The sequence below is a fragment of the Petromyzon marinus genome, chromosome 4, assembly GCF_048934315.1.
Source record: "Petromyzon marinus isolate PM22_M1 ecotype Great Lakes invasive population chromosome 4, UKy_Petmar_22M1.pri1.0, whole genome shotgun sequence".
Classification (NCBI taxonomy): domain Eukaryota; kingdom Metazoa; phylum Chordata; class Hyperoartia; order Petromyzontiformes; family Petromyzontidae; genus Petromyzon; species Petromyzon marinus.
In genome coordinates this window covers 14,417,440-14,435,888 of record NC_133670.1, presented here as the reverse complement: position 1 = coordinate 14,435,888, position 18,449 = coordinate 14,417,440, and the positions used below count along the sequence as shown (strand labels likewise).

Genomic DNA, 18,449 nt, shown 5'->3' with positions numbered 1-18,449 from the left:
TGATAATTTTATTATTTTATTACTTCCCTTCTACGTGACTTTACCGAAAGAACCAATAATATGAATCCCTGCAGCCACGAAAGCTTTAAATCGAAATGTGGAAATTTATCGCAGCCAAATAATCTAAACGCATGTTTCTAAATAGGGAGGGGAAAACCGGAGGACCCAGAGAAAAATCCACAGGGCCACGAGGCGCACTTGCAAACTCCAAATATACAGGCGACAGGGTCGGGATCGAACCCACGACCGCCTGCATACCAGGCGAGGTAGTTAACATCTCGCCACCGTGGCACCCCATTTGGCTGCATTACCACTGGAAGCAGATATGCATGGCCACAGGCATTGTCTCGCCAGACAAGGAGGCGTGATTTGATGGAATTCTTGGCTGGGTAAAAAAAAAAACATCCAGCAGGTTTGTGCCACCTTCTGGCTACATTCAGCAGCAGCAGCAGTATTTATTGCTCAACTGGCACTCAGGGCGCTTATTGCTAATACAGCAACGAAAAAATTTAGACTGCGAGTGCTCGCTCAGCACCGCGAGATTCCTTTTCCCTTGCCAGTCCCATGACTATGCAAGCATCGGCCCCCCCACTGCATTAATGCACAGACGTGTGTAACCAACCGTTTATTCCCACAATACAAATGTTTTCGACGCAAGGCTTGCTTTTACATTTCGGTGACTCCTCTCGAAGTCGGACCACGGTAAGGCCGAGATTTAGGGTCATGCCAAAAAAGGCTCCCTGGATTTTATTTTTTTAAAGCAAAACTACTCTCAACGAGAACTTTTTCTGGAGCACTGCTCATGCATCAATTAAGCCAGTGTGCTGAAGGATGTTATGTTTTAAAAAGTTTAATGAATTTTAAAAGTGTTTAGTTTATAACATTTATGTCAAAATGAGAGCGTGTAAGGTCACCACCAGCAGACCACGTGGTAGACTATAATGGGGACTCTGCTGGTGGCAACCCATCTTAATCTCTATATTTTGCCTGTACTCGACCTATTTTATAAAATACGGTAAAAATGGATTTGAATAAATCTTGTGCTGTACATTTGTTTTGTAAATTAATTACTACAAAACAATGTTTCATAGCAGTATGTTTAACGGATTACTTTGTGAAGTTAATTTATTTTTATATTTAAAAGAAATAGATATGCGTTTTGGAATGTTATGAATACCGTACATTAACGGCCTGTAGTATCAGGACTTGTCGTCAAGCCAGCCACAAAACCCTCCTGTGCTGACCACCTCTCAGCTTCGTGGTGATGTGTACATGACCCTGATTCAAGTCAAGTATTGTTTTACGTGTTTAATTACAAAACATCCAAGCTAACAATTACTTGGTCTAAATTAAATGTATGGCATTCAATGTTATTTCAAGATGTTAAGGAAATTAACCCTTTCCCGTTCCGATGACGTACGTTTACTCCATCATTTTAATTCCGATTCAGTACCGATGACGTACGTGTACATCGTCAAAACAAAACGGGAAGAAACAATCAAATAACTTTACCAGTACCGAGGCTCCCACAAGGCCATGCAGTTTGGCGCCAGCTTTCATAGAGCGCGGTCATGTCGTGACAGTTCTCTGCGGTGAGTACAATGTGTTTAATAATAGCGCTATGCCTCCCTAGATAAAATTTAGGCTAACCGCTTGCGCATTCCGAGATTCAGAGGCGAACAGGACCCACACCCTGCAACTTGCAGGCGTCTCTGAATCGGAAAGCGTTAAGATGCACCTCAAACTTGTGCCCGGTATCAATAAAGTTATACAACTTCTTTGGTTCTTTCGGTAAAGTCACGTAGAATGAGAATAAAATAATAAATTGATAAAATAAAATAACACAATAAAATTTTCACGACGTTTCGGCCACAACACAAGCGGCCTTCATCAGGTGAAGGGACGAGACTGTCTGGAGGACAGACAAAGTTATACAAATCTGTTCTCTCACACACACACACACATCTAGAGGATTGTAAGACGCACCCCCTCCCCCAAATGTTGCTTCACAATACGGGGGGTTGGGGGGGGGAACGCGTGTTATAATCTGGAAAATACGTAATTCCGTGTTAATTACATGTACATTTATTAACACTTCGTAATTGTTCTTTGCAGCTAAAGGAGGATAAGAAAAATGTAAAGCTACAAATTTGTAACCGGCACAATTTCTGTAGATTCATCGTCCCCTATCGTCAAAAAGGCGACCTCACCAAATCAGTCCGGCTTCGAGAGGGTTTACTGTTGAGTCGTGTGACTCGGGGGACCTTTCATCACGGTGCTGCCATCAGCTCTGTTGAAATGTAAATACCAACCGGGTTGCCGGACATAAAGCAACGCCGTGTACATCGAGAATCAATCACTGCTGGATGAGGGCCTCGCCGTGATGCAAGGGACATGAGGATTATGTAACCATATTTCACCACGCTGGTCAGTGAGGATTAAGGCAGGAAAGCTTAGACATGAAGAGCATGCACATACAATACAGCAATGGATTTATCTGCACTGCCCTCTACTGCCCAATACGAAGCGTACTCCCACACGGTGGCCTATGTCAACCTGGCATGCATGGTGGTCACCTATCCAAGCACTATCCAGACTCAACCCTGTTTAGTGTCCGAGATCTGATGAGATCAGGTGCATTCTCAGTGATTTGGTCACAGGTACTGTGTATATACACAAGACTATATTATTGGGCAGAAAAGATTGTACATTTGCTGGACTGTATTTTTTACCCAAGTCTCTTGAGAAATAGACTGTTGAGCTCAAACAGCTCTCATTCAGTCATAAATAACATGCTACTGATAATAACCGAGCTTAAATTTCCCATTTGCGAATAATTTCGGTTTCTCTCTCTCTTATTTTATAAACGTATTAGTGCATGCAAGCATTTTTACTTTCATAACGGTGAACAGGTTACTTGGCAATTAATGGAGTGGTGGACACAAGTTCACCTTTATTATTCGATACCTACAAAAAACCTAAGATGTAATCTAGTTTTTTGTTAATATTTAAACAATCATATGAACACTTGAGAAACAATAACAACTAACTTCATGAAGTTTTTTCGTAAATACTCTAATTTTGCAATTGAATGTGTGATGCTATTTAATCACAACTTAATTTCAATACAGCCACAATATGTAGCAAAACACATTAGTCTAGATGCCCTGTATAGATGGATATTAATTACAAATATTTCAGTGCAGAAAAGAATAAACGATGAACAGACTACTACTATCTCACTACATATAATGCAAGATCCATTCAAGGAATTGCAATTCATTTATCTTGAATTAAGAACGGGCGCATTTATATGCATGACACATTAACGAACAGTTTTATAATTGCCTATGTAGACAAATTTACATAGTATTACAAAATAATTTGAAAGCGGGGAAAACACAAGTGCAGCCACCACTGTTTTAGCTGTAGAAGGATGTGAACAATGGACTTTATACATTTAAACAAAGGAAAGTGTGTATACACAATATAAGCACACATCGAAGCATAAGGAAGTTCCACATTGCAGCGTTAAAGATTACAAGCATCCCACAATAAGAATTTTTTTCGCGCTGGCTTTTAAACACTGGCCGGAAATAAAATTGTATTAATCGCTCATTAAAACGCATTTGGATCCCACTTTATTTCGCACGTGCAGCGATTTGCTGCAAAAAGAACCATACACCATGCATCATTAATCAAAACCACGGCCTTATTCTGCTACTGTCTGGGGCGTTTATTACCCGGCCTAATTAAACAGATCTTTGAACTGGAATTTCAGATAGCCGCTAACAGATTACCATTAATTACAGGAGGAAGATTATGAGCCATTAGGTGAAGCCAGGTTCTCTTTCTATGGCCTCACTTTAGTCATGGAAGATTGCTTATTAAGGTGCAAGCAAGTTGGCCTGAAAAAAGCTTTATTCTTTATGCAAAGTGGTAGTTTTTCCTTTTCGCTAAATTAAAGGACCTGGGACCAGGTTTATGCCAGGGCACCGCGAGCTGAAAATGGCTGTTCGTCACGCAAGACCAGTGGAATTTATTAGCGGAAATTTAGAGGTTCCTATGAAATACCAAGCTCCGCATAAATTTCTTCTCTTGTGGTCTTGCTGGGATGTGTGTCACAAATGTTTTGGCCTCCTAGCCTAATTGTTCCGAGTGTTTCCAGTGTTTTAATTAAAAACATAATTTTTTCAATGTTCAAACATGCCAAATATTTCTCCGTAAATTATAGTCTTCAGTGAAAACTGGTTATAATTAGGCTCTTCTAATATCAGTCTCATTACTTTCATTTACTATGTGGGTGTTTCAAGGGTCATCAGGGTCATCTTGTGCCATTCTGATCAGCAGATGCACCCAGAACAAAAGCAACATGTTAATTAGAATAGGGTACATTTAAAGAAATTTGGCACGATTCCCTACACCTGGTTGAATGTGACAATGCACACGTGTTCACTTTTTACGCTCTTTACTGAAATACGTATATACTTCTACTTGGTTCCAAAATTATATAATCAACCTTCATCAGTCCACTACTAGATGAAGGCCTCCAAAGCCATCACCAACTCTAAATCCCGCAATGCAATAATCCGTCAAGCACCTGCACACAAGCCGATTCCATAATTCCATCTCTTTGGTAGGCGCCCCCGTAGGAAACGCTGCATTCCCCGGCTGCCACTTCATGATTAGAATACGCGGCCTGCCCAAGCCCCCTCTCTTAACAGTTGCAGATAATGAACCTGTATATATTTATAATCCATTATTTGGTATTCTTAAACACTGAAATTTATAGACGTATGTTTTTTTTCACTTTTTATGTAGTGGTCACACGTTCAAAACAAATATATTTAACTCTATATTGTCAGCAACTGCCATTTAATTTGACAAAAACAAATTGTGCTGTGAAGCTATCTGGGACAAGTTAAACATTTTCCACCCTTAATATTCAGGTTTCCTTCATTACTGACAGTAATAAAAAGTTCTTGAGGGGAGCTCAAACACATTGCCTCCATTAGAGCGGAAACTTCTCCTTGTATAAATAAAATTATTTGGAAGAGCATTAAAAAGGATGGGAGAAAAAAACATTGAGATCATACAGCCTTTTTGGCACCAAGAGAAAGCACAGCCAACTGGTATTACAGAGCAGCCACTCATGCGGACATCAAAGCCCCATCGCGTAGATCACCCAACATGCAGAGGGTGAAACCTGCAACGTGAATTGCGTGCTGGAGATGCGGTGCAAGGAGTGGAGGTGTAACTGGGCTCTGGCTTATCTCTGCCTAAACAGAATCAGAATCTTTATACCGGAGGAATCCAATGAGCTATAAAGCTCTTTTTTCATAAATGTCCGGTAGGGTCAGATCAGAAAGTTACAACAATACAAAAACATGACAGGACTGCAAAATATAGCAAAGGTAAGCAAATCACAAAATAACTATATATTTCATTCCCCAGTTAAATAAAGCCCACTGAGCCATTAGCTTATATTTCAGAAGCGACCTGGCTATCGCAGACGATAGCTCAACTATCGTGGAAGCCAAAATGAGCAGTGCTCTGTGTGCAGAATACATCTGATGGTCTCGGATCTTTTGCGGCTGCTTTAGCAACGCACCCTCGAGTGCAACTTGCATGTCAGCAGCACTTTCTCTTCACAAACTGTATCACATGTCATCCGCTCCTCGTATTTGTAAACCAATGTGGGGGAAATTCTGAGAACGATGCTTCGACATTTTTAAATAAAAAAAAAGTCAATGTCAATTCCCTGCTCTGCTACCAATTATGGTGAAGATGAAACGTGTAAATATTAATGCGTGATATGATTATTATATCATCGTTTGTGCTACATTGCTTATTTTCCTGTCGACGCTATTGTGTTATTTTCATTGTTGGAAATGCTTGGACATTTTTCCTGGTAGATTTTCAATGTATGTTACTAATTACTGGGCTTCTTTCACATAGCAGGTCTGTTCTGTATTTACATTTTTTTCTTAATATCACATGCAAACAATTATGGCTGTTTGAGAATGAAGCCAAAAACTTGCATCTTACCAGAATTTAACCAAGTGTCATACTAGTTTGCTAAATTCAATTATTTTGAGTTTCCTATTTCTGGACGACACCAATCATTGAAATACAGTTTTAGGTGCACGGTGCTTTACAAAGACAAGTCAAAAACTGCTGATACGAACACATTTTGTAACATTTATCACAGGAAATAAGAGCAATTTCAACAAAAAATAAAGACTTGCAAGGTGGAACCTTAAAACTAGAGTGTGGGTTAAAGCCAATCGAAAATAAGGTCTACATGTTTCAACTACATATACAAGATTTAATAAAACAAAAGGAATATATGAGGATAATACAGTAACTTGGTGGCTGGGAAGATGTCAGCCAAAGGTCAGGGGCCTCTGGCCCGGCAATATTGCTGGAAATATAAGCGTTTCACTTTTAATAAAGTGTTATCGAGATGCATCCGAGATGTGGACGCCAATGACATGCGTTTCATTCTGAGTACTATCCATAGATCAGCAGCACAAAGACGGGGCCTTACTTGAAGGGCCCTCGTTGGCTTGGCACGCATACATACATACACATGGTCATGCTCGCTATGAACATGGAGTGATTGCAAGTATGCCCCCACACTGATGCCCAAAAAAATTATGAATATGTTGAAGCCCATCGAATGTGATGTTTTTTTAGGATTTGCATAAAAATAAGTTATTTTACTTGGCACTGCCACTCACCACTCAATCGGTAAAAGGTAAATGTATAGCCCCTTCTCATGCTGGTATAAGCTGCTGCTAACGAAAGACCCTCACCCGACGAGAGAAATCTAAGATAGCCCTTTAGAAAGGCTCGCCCCTACTGGAGACCCACCCATACGGGACATCTGTGAAAAACAGCTTCATAGCTCATCAGATTTCTCCAGGATAAATATTCTGTATTTGGATTACTCTTCCACACTTTTCTACACCACAGATGTGCTTATAACTGATTAAAGGTGTACCTCCATTTATACTGTTGGGTGGACAGGTCGGGAAGAAATTTATGAAATCTGCTTCATTGTCTCAACTGCTCCATTGGAAAATATAACAAGTGACCTTTTATTTTCGAGTTCAGTTTGCTAACCCATTACACCTTGGCAGGCATTCCATGAGATGATCACCCATGACCATGGCCTGATTTCACAATTCATCACTCCTAAAAATGTTTAACACACACCCTATTCAACCACCAGAGGCAATATGATACAACAACCGAACACCATTGGACTCGGCTAACAAGTGTGTGCCACTTACCCTGACTGCAAGTGGCAAAGACCTCCTTGCGGCGAGCTCCCCCCCCCCCCCTCCCAGCAACGTAGGGTGGTGGACTCATCTCATCCAGCCCATCTTAAAATGACTGAGTACATGTGGTATTCGCGCTATTCTCATAGCCCAAGGCTTTCATGAAGGTGCTACGTTTCACAGTTGGACAGTCTTGCCAAGAGGTGACAATGCTGATGTGGTTTTTACCCAATTAAGTAATTTGTGGTACCTTTTTCAAATTTGGCAATGCTTGATCACGTCACTGGAATACATGGCCCACTGTGAATAGGAAATGTCACTGGTTTAATAGCCACTGTGAGCCAGACAGCAGTTTAACTTTTTACTAAAACACCCAGAGCATCAATCAGGGCAGCCTATGGGCTCGAACCATGAACCTTGAACCTCTGCAACAAGTGGCAAATGTGCTACCACCCGCACATGCCGAACAGTGACGTCACCGCTGGCTGCCAATAATCTTGCATAGTCCAGAAATTGTGAAGGACAGCTCACAGCCAGCAACACTCTTGACTCCGAACATCCACTTCCAGCCCTCAAGACACCGATGATCAGACAATCCACAGCGGTGCGGAAGGGAAGTCGAGAGCAGCAGTGAACAGGAAACAACTCCCTTTTTTAATCCACGACACTGCCACCTCTCGCCACCCAATCTTTTGAACCCAAGTGGATATAGGACGGCCCTGAACCAAATGCCTCATTTGTGGAAGCCACAGTATACGGGCCTATAGTGCCGCACAGTGGACCACTGAGTTACTTTACAAATGGCCACCAGTGGAACCCCCATTCCAAAAGGCCCAGGACGTTGGCAGCGCTCTTGCCCAGTGAGCCCGGCCACTCTCACGCACCAGCCAATCTCTGCCCCCCCCCTCCCGCATCACCATGACGAGGCAAAACACTTCTTCAACAGGGCAGCCAATCTTTTCTTAGATGGTGGCGGCAGCCCCTAACCCTCTTCAAAAATAAAAAAAATAAAACAATCGCCCAGACCGCCCGACAGGACTCGGCTCTCGCCAAAAAATGAGATGGTGTTCGCACACATCCCAATTCACGCAAATCCTGCTCCATTCTAAACAGACAAGGACAGACGTTTGGCAAGATGACGTCCCGCTCCATACGAAAAGCCGAATCTACCTTCAGCAGAAACCTTTTCAGACAAATACATAATTAAACTAGGAAACCATATCACGGTGAACCACCATGCATAGCTCTCCTCTCATATAATAGAATAATCTTCCCGACTTTTTTCATCTGGAAAATGACCAACAATTTCTCTTATAGAGACACAAGTCCGGCTCACCTCATTGGAGATTGCACGCAGAGACGTTGATGGCGTCTGGGGGTGACATCACTCAAGAAGAGCTCGATGAGGTGCTGGTGGTTTGTACCACTGCAAGTCGGACAGTGCTGTGTGGTTGTGTCACATGCTAATGGTGGCATGCACAGAGTATAAATTACAACGTGTTTTAGTCACGATGTCTTTTTTGAGATCTGGAATGGCGAGTGGCAGTGACACAGAAACGCATGTTCACGGCAGTGCTCTATGTAGAGCAGGTATTTCATTATTTTAAAAATAAGTGATTCATATTCTTGGTTCTTTCGGTAAAGTCACGTTGAAGGGAAACAATAAAATAATAAAATATATATAACAATAAAATTCTCACGACGTTTTGACTGCAACACAAGCAGTCATCATCAGGTTTTGCAGGCGAAACGTCGTGAGAAATTTATTGTTTATTTATTTTATTATTTTATTGTTTCCCTTCAATGTGACTTTACCGAAAGAACCAAGAATAATAAGTTTACTATTTTTATTATTATTCCTTTTAGCCACTTAGATATATAATTATTATATAATTTGATGTGTGTGCGTGTAGTGGTCATCCTGTTGAAATTGATCCATGATGGGATTGTGGAATTTCCACCACTGGCTCAGGGCCACTTACAGACATGAGCACCATTCATATGGCTTGCTTTATACAGACACTTTTTTCCCTCGACGTGTGCGTACTGCAAGACAAATAGCGGAGCTGTGGCTCAATTCCTGACCATGGCTAACATGAATACTGAATGAAACACTGAAGCAGTCCTGGGCCTCCTGTAGGCCCAGGACTTTTTGCGGTGTGTATCAGCACTGGGGAGACACAGGCAGCCGGGCATTGTGATGGCCACAAAACCCGAGATATGTTGGGCCATGTCGGCTTTAATACGTGATTGCCAACAGCATTTTCTCCAACAGTCTACGTAGGCTATGCAGCAGATCCTTATCTTTGTATATTCTGTTCACCAATATTTCACCCACCCATGACAACGCTAAAACGTCCCTCTTGCAGACATCGTGCACGATTTGGGTTTCCACCTCCATCAGAAAAAAAAAATGTGTCACATGTAAAGGAAAATATCTCGCACCACCGGAAGAGGGGCAAACTACAGTATGTGTTCATATGTCACCTGGAATGGTGTTTTATTACACAACTGACAAAACAGGGAACTTTAATGCCCCCGGGATGACTTAAAGCTTTCCCATGACAGCTACGCCGACAAAAAGAATATCCTGAGAAAACCAGGACAGGTGGCACAATAAATGAACGGAGTTTACGTACCAGCACGGTCTGCACCAGCCGGCCCAGCAGCTGTGCACTCTGCGCCACCACAGGCCTCAAGTGCTGCTCCTGCATCAGCCACTGCAGCATCGGCGCGAGCGCCCGCGCGTGCTCCCTCTGGGGCGCCGGCGGCACTCTGTCGCCGGCGCTCGGAGCTCCCGACGCGAGCTCCTCGAGCAGGGAGCTCAGCACGGCGGGGCAGGCGCCGGGGAGGGTGGCCAGGCTGGACTCGCAAGCCTCGAGCACACACTGCCTGCAAGGAACGGGGGAGTCAACCACAGCTGCTCAAGGGAAATGGATCATCAAGCTCGGGCAACGTCGGGGGCAACAGCAGGACACAATCGGCCAACAATTGCATTGTCGAGCGGTGTATTGTTTTGCAACCGACAAAAAACGTGACTTTTAATGTTATTGTGGGTGTAATTCACTATGATAATACGCACTGTCTCCTGCAAAGTGGACATTAGAAGATCCTCCGATGTCATTCGCAAGAGGAGACCATTGTTTTTTCAGTGTCCAAATTTGTCCAAATTCGAAAATTCCCCCAAAATGATACACACAAACCACACAGTAAATTATCACCCCTGCTGGGCAGACTAATGCCTCCCAGGTCACTCACGCAAAATAAGACTATGCTGATCTCTTGAGTTCTTTCCTACCTGGTTAAACACAATCATCTTTAACTTGAATGTCCCAAGAAGACTTTCAAAATTTCCCAGGACACCGACCTTAAGAGAAAATAGAGAGGACGTCCCGTTGAAAACCAACTTGCGTCACGACTCTGCGAGCAATGCCGTCGAGGTTTTGCGCCACCTCAGGACGCACTTAACCATGCAGCGCGACCACCTCGTCTGTTTTAGCCCCCTGCTTGGGTTTAAAAAAAAAGGCCTGCCGAGGCTTGCCTCTCAAAAAAACAACAAAAATCATCTGCCTTTAGCCACGCGAGCTAATACCACGAGTGCCCTTTTTAAATTTTAATTATCTTGCAACTGCGCAGAAGGTGTGAGAGAGATGTGGTGCCGAGTGCGTTGAGCGCGCGTGTGCACACACGACAGGACAACAGAACGCGACACAAGCGGCGTCACCCAATTTTGGCACGCACTTGGGGCTTGGACCATGGCCCCTGGACGGATTATTTCTTGGCCCTCACACTTTTCCTATGCAAATTCTCAAAAGTCGACGTCGCACTTCGCCTTCGGGAGAGACGCTCGCCCCCTTTGGTGCCGTGCAACTCACGCCGGTTGTGTGATTCGAATGAAGCCATTTCATTTCTTTACAAGCATGCAGCAAAGCGGACCCCAGTGACCAAGCCGTGGTTGAGCGTGAACGTATAAAGTTACGCTTCAGCACGTCTGTTACATCGAAGGAAGGGTATGGGTCGGCGTATATTGTGTACTCCTTGTGTGTGTGTGTGTGTAGCGTCGGTCTTGGTGTGAAGGGCAGGTACATTCTGATGTGCACATTCATATGCAGACTGTTTGTACAAAGATCTCCCGTGTAGCCTTTAACAGACTGTTACTGCAAGTGCTGCTAGCGAACACCTATAAAGGCCGGCACGGCACACGAGGGGGTCAGTGGTCAACACCACGCCTGACCGCCTTTGTCTCCCCTGTGGTGATGTTTACACACTGTACCAGGTACTCATTTGAGGTGATATAGGAGAGGCCCAGGGCCGGTTTAGATATTCGCTACTGGTGTTGGCCATGAGCGGGAATCGAACTTGGGTCGCCGGGCTAGTAGCGCAGCATGCTAACCGCTACACTACCGCTCCCCACCGTTTGCACACACATGTGCACACACACAATGTGATTGCACAGATGGATTAACGGATGAGTAAAAAGTTGGAAAGAACACCAAGATACACTTATTTCCATCTGTTGTATGTGTCAGCGGGACCACATTGTCAGCAGAGGGGCAGTAAGGCAACATCCGCTGTTCTTCTATGCTCTCACATCTATGCTCCCCACCTTCACCAACCCACACTGCTCATTGTGGTGAACTATCATCAAATAACCCCCACGACCGGTACTGCGTGGCGCTGCCTTCATTTAGCAGCCAAATAATCAAAAGGGCCGTGTCATCTGCATATGTAGGCAGGTCACATGCAGTAAGTGCTGGTCGCAAGGATTCCATCTCTCTCAGCACAGATTATGGACCACAATGGGTGAGAGTTGAGAGTCAGGGTCTTATTCACTTTCCAGCAGGGTGATTTCTCCTCATTGAATATTCAGGTGAAGTGATGAGCCGATAGATTCAAGGTCAAAGGCAATACTCGGGGCTGTGCCTGGTCAGAGGGGTGGTGCAGCTCTGGGTCACAAATGCAAGTAAAGAGCAAATGCTCTTTACCAAAAAAAGTAGAAACAAATCCCACATGCGTAAGGGATTATATAGTACTGTACATGGCAGGCTTGCAACAATCGGCCTTACTCGTGCAACTCAGTCAATCGTCAGGTTATGCAGCTGAGGGTTGATTTTGGTTCTTTGCTAATGTTGTGGTACAATTCAGCACCGATATAGTGGCTGCAAGGGCACCCTCACCACATTCAAGCCCATAAGAATCGACACGCATGATTCTCAGATTGTTAGCACGATTATCGATTGGAATCAACGCGTCAATGCATCATTATACCCCGAGCACATAATAATAATTTTCAAGTGTATAGTTCTACTGATTGCACCTGCTAAATTTAGGGCATATAATTCGAATTACCTTCAAACAAACCTCCATAATCCGTCATGTGTGTGTTTTCCTACTTACTTTTAATACTGACGATAAAGCAATATTATTCAAGTTCTGAACCGGTTATACAAACTATATGTTTTTTTTTTTAACACAAACCAAACAAGGACATCCGTCTCTGCCGGGCTTTGGTAATGGCGTCCCCACAATGTTGTCCAAACCTCAAACTTCCAAAGTCGAACGGAAGTTTGGGTACCAGTTCCTCAAAGTCCCCCTTCAATGCGCTTTCAATAACACCACTACCCAGTCCAAACAAAATCTCACCTTTACGGGAAATATAATTACACGGCCTTGGCCAGCTGCAGGTCAGGAAACAATCTGAATTTAGAGAGGAATATGAATAATATTGTCTTACTGCCAGACTGCAACCCCCTTCTCTTGCCTTAGCTGCCACCTTCTGCCCTTCATCTCCCGTTCAATCTTGCATCAATCTCCCTCCATCCAGACAAACCCTGAGACTACACCGTCCCTTTCTTTTCCTGTGGGTGTGTTGCGTTTTTTTTGTCCTCGGCCCTGCCTTGTCACCTTTCCCCAGGATCTGTCCCATCTGAGCCTCAGACAACAGAGGCGTTGGGATAGGGAGGAATGAAATGGCATCGTGGTCGTCCCCTTGTGTTGAGGATACGAGCTCACCAACCACTGGGTTACCCACCATCATGGACGATACCCCCCCCCCCCAACCCTGCACCTTTACATCTTATCAGCCACGAACAATCCACTGCTGGATGAAGGCCTCTCCAAGCTGTCACCGCATCTCGTGATCCAGTGACATAATAATCCACCCAAGCACTATCTAATTGCATCGCTCCGTCTACTTACTTGTCCAATACGGTCATACCCACCACACTAGGCATGTAACAGTGCAACAATTCATTGAAACAGAGAAATATACACCGATACACGACACGTGCATCAAATCGTACCTCTAAATATCCACTATGTACAATTCATACAAATGTGTACACTAATGTTACATTTAGGCTAACCAAGCTAACTGAATCATGCAAACAAGGCACGCAAAAAATGTGACAAAAAAAATAGATTCCCGAAAATAACTGTGATCCCCCCGGGATCGCGCCAATTAATCGAATTGCTTGGTGGATAAATTGTTACTTTGCACAAAACAACTAAACTTGCTTGCGATTTATATTTAGAAAAAAGCGATGGAGAGAAAGTTTTTCCATCCACGGATTGGTCTCCAATTACGACAGCTTTTTTTTTTAGAGGAGCTTTTACGACAATGCTTTAATGGAACAGGTAAAAACTGCTGCAGTCAGCTGGTTTCTCGTAATGCCTTGAATTATACGATTCTATAAGAAGAAGAAAAACACGTGGATCATGAAATATTTAATAGCTATAAAATGACCCTCACATTACAATGATGAACCAGGAACCATCCGCTGGATTTCCATACACAAAAGCTCTATACTGTATATAACAAAAGGGTAGTTTTGGAATTCTTGTGCAGTCACCTACCAAGTTTCCCACCTTTGCATGCATCATACCCTTTCTCCCTCTGTGCTGTGTGTGTTGTATATATATATTTACACACAGTGTATGTGATTCGCTGCGCTTCACAGAGCCCCGCACGGCTAGGTCACCCCAGCCTAATCTTGCCTCCCCCCTGCCTTTGCAATCTCTTGCTTTATTGAGGGCACGCTGTCAGCGACTCAGGCGCGGCGCTACAAGGCTTGAAACAGGGCCTGCGTTATTGAAAAAACACAAATCTGTAGTCTAAACATGACCGGACGCCCCGTGGCAAAGCCACAACACAGCACTTGTGTGCTTGTCTGCCCAGTTTTATATTTCCCGCAAGAAACACGGCATTAGGAAAAATGTGCATCCCCATCTGAAAATCGGCTATAAGTTGCATTCGGCTGCGGAAAGCTTCCGGACAATCTACACCTGCGGCAAAAATGCAGCGCTGTAATCATCATGGTAACATGTGCAATGCTGCATGCATATTTCCGTATAATCTTCCGCGATGTAAACACTTCAATTACACCGTACTTCACCTGTCATTGCTTTCCCCATATCCGCTAACACTATCAAGAGTGCAAAGGGTCCATGTTTATGAATCATGGATACTGTTGTCTTTGAATCACTGCACACAAGTATCCCATTGAGTGGCACACTTTCAAATTGGAAAATGGTCTACTGCACACAATTGAAAATATACAACCCCAATACATCCTGACCACCTGACCTACTGCACACGTACTCCATCTATCCACCACTCCTTGAAGTTTTTGACTGAACCCTTGTATTTTATTCCTTCTCAGCTCACTGCAAGCAACCACATTTCTAAAAATTGCTCAAAAAAGCAGCTACCCATTGTACTTGAACAGACATACATACAAAGCCATGTCAAAGATACTAAGCCCTTGGGATCAATGATTCCCGATACCATGTTTTGAATTTCCATCGCTAGTCGGATGATATGCGTAATGCAATCTCTTTCACCGCTTCACGATGATAAAGCGTAAACGCACAATGGTGTAAAAGACGTCTCTCAGAAACAATTTTACCTTTGTGCGATTATTCTGATACTATGGCCACAGCTGATGCCATCATCAGGGCACATATTCTCCATAGAAATTGTAACCTTTCGCTCCAAAACCATTTTATACCAGGAAAAAAAAACAGTTGAATGTCGTTTGATTTGTTGATTCTGTGCATCACGTTGCTATTGATGAAAAAACAAGTCTTAAAACAGATTCACTGTCCCTGCATGCATCCTCAAGGGCTTATGTAATTATTCTTACGGGGAATCTGGCAAATAATTTCCCACATGGGGGAGGACGTCAACAACATCATGAACCAATTGGCTTACATAAGCAAGTGGCCCTATTCGCACAATCCAACCCACTTTAAGTGCACAATACGGTCAACAAATTACATGGTTATTATACTGCACTTTATACTCCGCACTCAACTGAGTATTTAACACAGACTACGGGGGTCTGCATGCATTAATCTGTTGAGGTGCATCTACATTGAGATGCTACTTGAATGTAAATAATAATAGTAATGCAAATTATTTCTAATACAGGAATAAAAATGGAATGGTAATTGCACAATGTGCTCAACAGGGCTGTGTTTAATACGCGGCAGGTTCAACGGTGCACTGGGCTTGACCCGTCGGGTGAAGGTGCTCCTTGGCTTGAGCTCAACAAACTTTAAAACACGGATTCCCGTTCCCACTCTGAAAGCAATTAATCATGGTTTAACGTACAATTACACGTTCATTAAATCCTCATCCCCTCACCCGCCACCTTGCAGTATGAACGCATACATGCCACGCCGAGTCCATCGGCAGGTTGCGCGTGGTGGGGGAAAGTGTGGGTAGCTCCCATCTTATCCGAGATGTCTGGCCAGTGTGTAATGGAAGGCCACATATACCCCCTCGAGGGAGGCCCATCCCCCAGCAGTGGCATGAGCAAGCAGTTAGAGCTGCACCTTTATCATTGCTTCCTTTACCAACAAACTGCCCCCTTACGTATGTTGTTTAATGTTTGCATGCTTTTGCCTTCAAAAGCTGTACATTGTTAACGTGTCAGTGGTTAAAAATATAATGGAGTCAGATCCAATTAATCAATCAATGACTTATTTAGAATCAGGTGCAGAGCCCATTGAGAAAAAAATATTGATTGCAAAGTAATGCAGCGGTTGGCACGAAGTCCCCCTCCAGAGGATTTACTGTGCAGCAACAGGGACGTGGCAACTTCCTCCGAAAACCATGGCAACTCATCGCCTGCCGACTGCCGTTCAATGGCCGCCCTCCCGGTCCCGTTTCATCGCAGGGCCGCAAAGTTCAACTGACGGAGTGAAAGCTCACCTTCGGCGCTGCTCACCCTGCGCGGGGGTGCCGGACGAAGGGCTCGCGAGGGCACGCTGCAAGAGGGCGCGGGTGCACGCTGCGACGAGCGCGAGCGGCAGCAGCTCGGGGTCACACGCCGGGTCCCAGAGCCGCGTCACGCCACTCAGGAGCCCCAACGCGCACGTGTCCGGCAGCACGGGAACGCCGGTCTGGGATCGACGGGAAAGAGCAGAGAAGGAATGGCGTCTGCGCCCCGCAGCAAAAGCAGCACCGCGGAAATTCAAATGATGCGCGAGGCTTTGCAACGGACGCATTTGATTCGTCAGTAAAGTAAAAAAAAAAATCTACTTTTTTTATGCATCAAATCGCGCGAATGGTTTACAATGCGCACAGTTTAAGAATGTCTCAATTTTTAATATAACAGTGCAATCGTTATAAATGTAACATTTAAAAAAATTGCAGGCTTTATCAATTCACCAATGGGTAAAGGCCTCACCATGCTATGCCGGCCATACGGTATTTTTACAATACTTCACCACACTGATTAGTGCACGTCAGTGAAAGGGAGCAGCATTGCTTGTGATATCACTTGGCACTGATGCTCGCCGTAACTGGGAATTGAAGTCAGGTCACCGGGCTCATAAAGGCAGCACACTAGCCACTGTACACCACCGCTCCAACCTCTTTTATGTGCTTTATTGATCCTTACTAGAATCCAAACATCGTCCTTCGGACGTGAGAATGAAGCTTCTTTTGGAAAAGACGCAACGGAGATCAGGGCCCATATGGTCTAGAGTTTGGGAGCTGTACAGCTGGAGTGGACATCCTGTCGCCTGCTCACCAAGTGGCTCTCAAAGCCGTGGCCAAGAACCTCGAGGAGCTGCGGGCGAGACGGCACCGATCCCAAACACCAGCACACCACCTGCACCCGACAAAGACAAAGATCCCCGTATAGCCGCAAACAGTTAGCGAGCACTAATTAAGGTTGGCACGTCACACGAGGGGGTGGGTGGCCGGCACCACTCTCGGCCACTTGTGTCTCTCCAGTGCCGACGTTTAAAATTTGGATAATGCATCAGATACTCATTTGAGGCTGAATCGACCTAGGGGAGGCCCAGGGCCAGTTCAGACGTACGTAACTGATGATGGCTGTGAGCAGGAATTGAACCCGGGTCGCCGCGTTCAGAGGCCAGTGGGCTAACGACTGTGCCACCGGACCACAGCGATGAACACACACGCACATGCCATGCATAACTACACACATGCAATTACAGGGAGCTTAAATAAATGTCTCTACATCTCTAAGCACCTTATATCTCATCTCAAACATTCCATTGCCCTGTGGAAATCCAGCCAAGGGAACCTCAGTGATGAATGTCGCTACGTGTCACGAGGTGTGCATGGCACTGGGGTTGCAAAGAGGTAGTGTGCCAGTAGGGGGTGATGTTGCGATATGGTTTTTCCCAATTAAGTGATTTGAAGTTAATTTTCCCATGTGCAGTCGAGCTTTTGACAGAATGTTGGGAGCATGCGAGCATCTATTACGGTTGGCACAGCACACCACGAGGGGGTGGAGAGAAGCACACCTGGCTGCCTTTGTCTCCCCCAGTGTATTTACACTCTCTACAAGGCACTCCTCAACCTAGGGGAGGGTCCAGGTCCAGGTACAGTTCAGATATCACTTACCACTGACGTTAGCCATGCCCGGGAATCGAGCGAACTCAAGACTGCCAGGTTCTTAGCGAAGTGTGCAATTTTATATGCCACTGGTACCCATGCACATATCAAAATATTGCATACACACACGCACAAAGATCCCTCATTCAGCATAAAAGACCTTAGGGGGCAAATGCTGTGAACAAGCACCTATATTAAGACCAGCATGGAACATAGGTGGATAGCTTCACCAGCACCCCAACTGAGCGACTTGGGTCTCTCCTCAGTGGCTGATCACACATACAATA

General features: G+C 44.5%; 1 protein-coding gene across 1 annotated transcript in view; it reads right to left on the bottom strand.

The window, feature by feature from the left end:
- TEX10 (testis expressed 10) overlaps nucleotides 1-18,449 on the bottom strand; it is a 48,036-nt gene that overhangs the window by 1,565 nt on the left and 28,022 nt on the right. The window contains exons 13-15 of the mRNA XM_032946071.2: nucleotides 17,327-17,407; nucleotides 16,504-16,694; nucleotides 9,926-10,178 (exon numbers count right to left, since the gene is read on the bottom strand). Coding sequence (XP_032801962.2) covers nucleotides 9,926-10,178; nucleotides 16,504-16,694; nucleotides 17,327-17,407 — 525 coding nt within the window. The remainder of the gene's footprint in view (nucleotides 1-9,925; nucleotides 10,179-16,503; nucleotides 16,695-17,326; nucleotides 17,408-18,449) is intronic.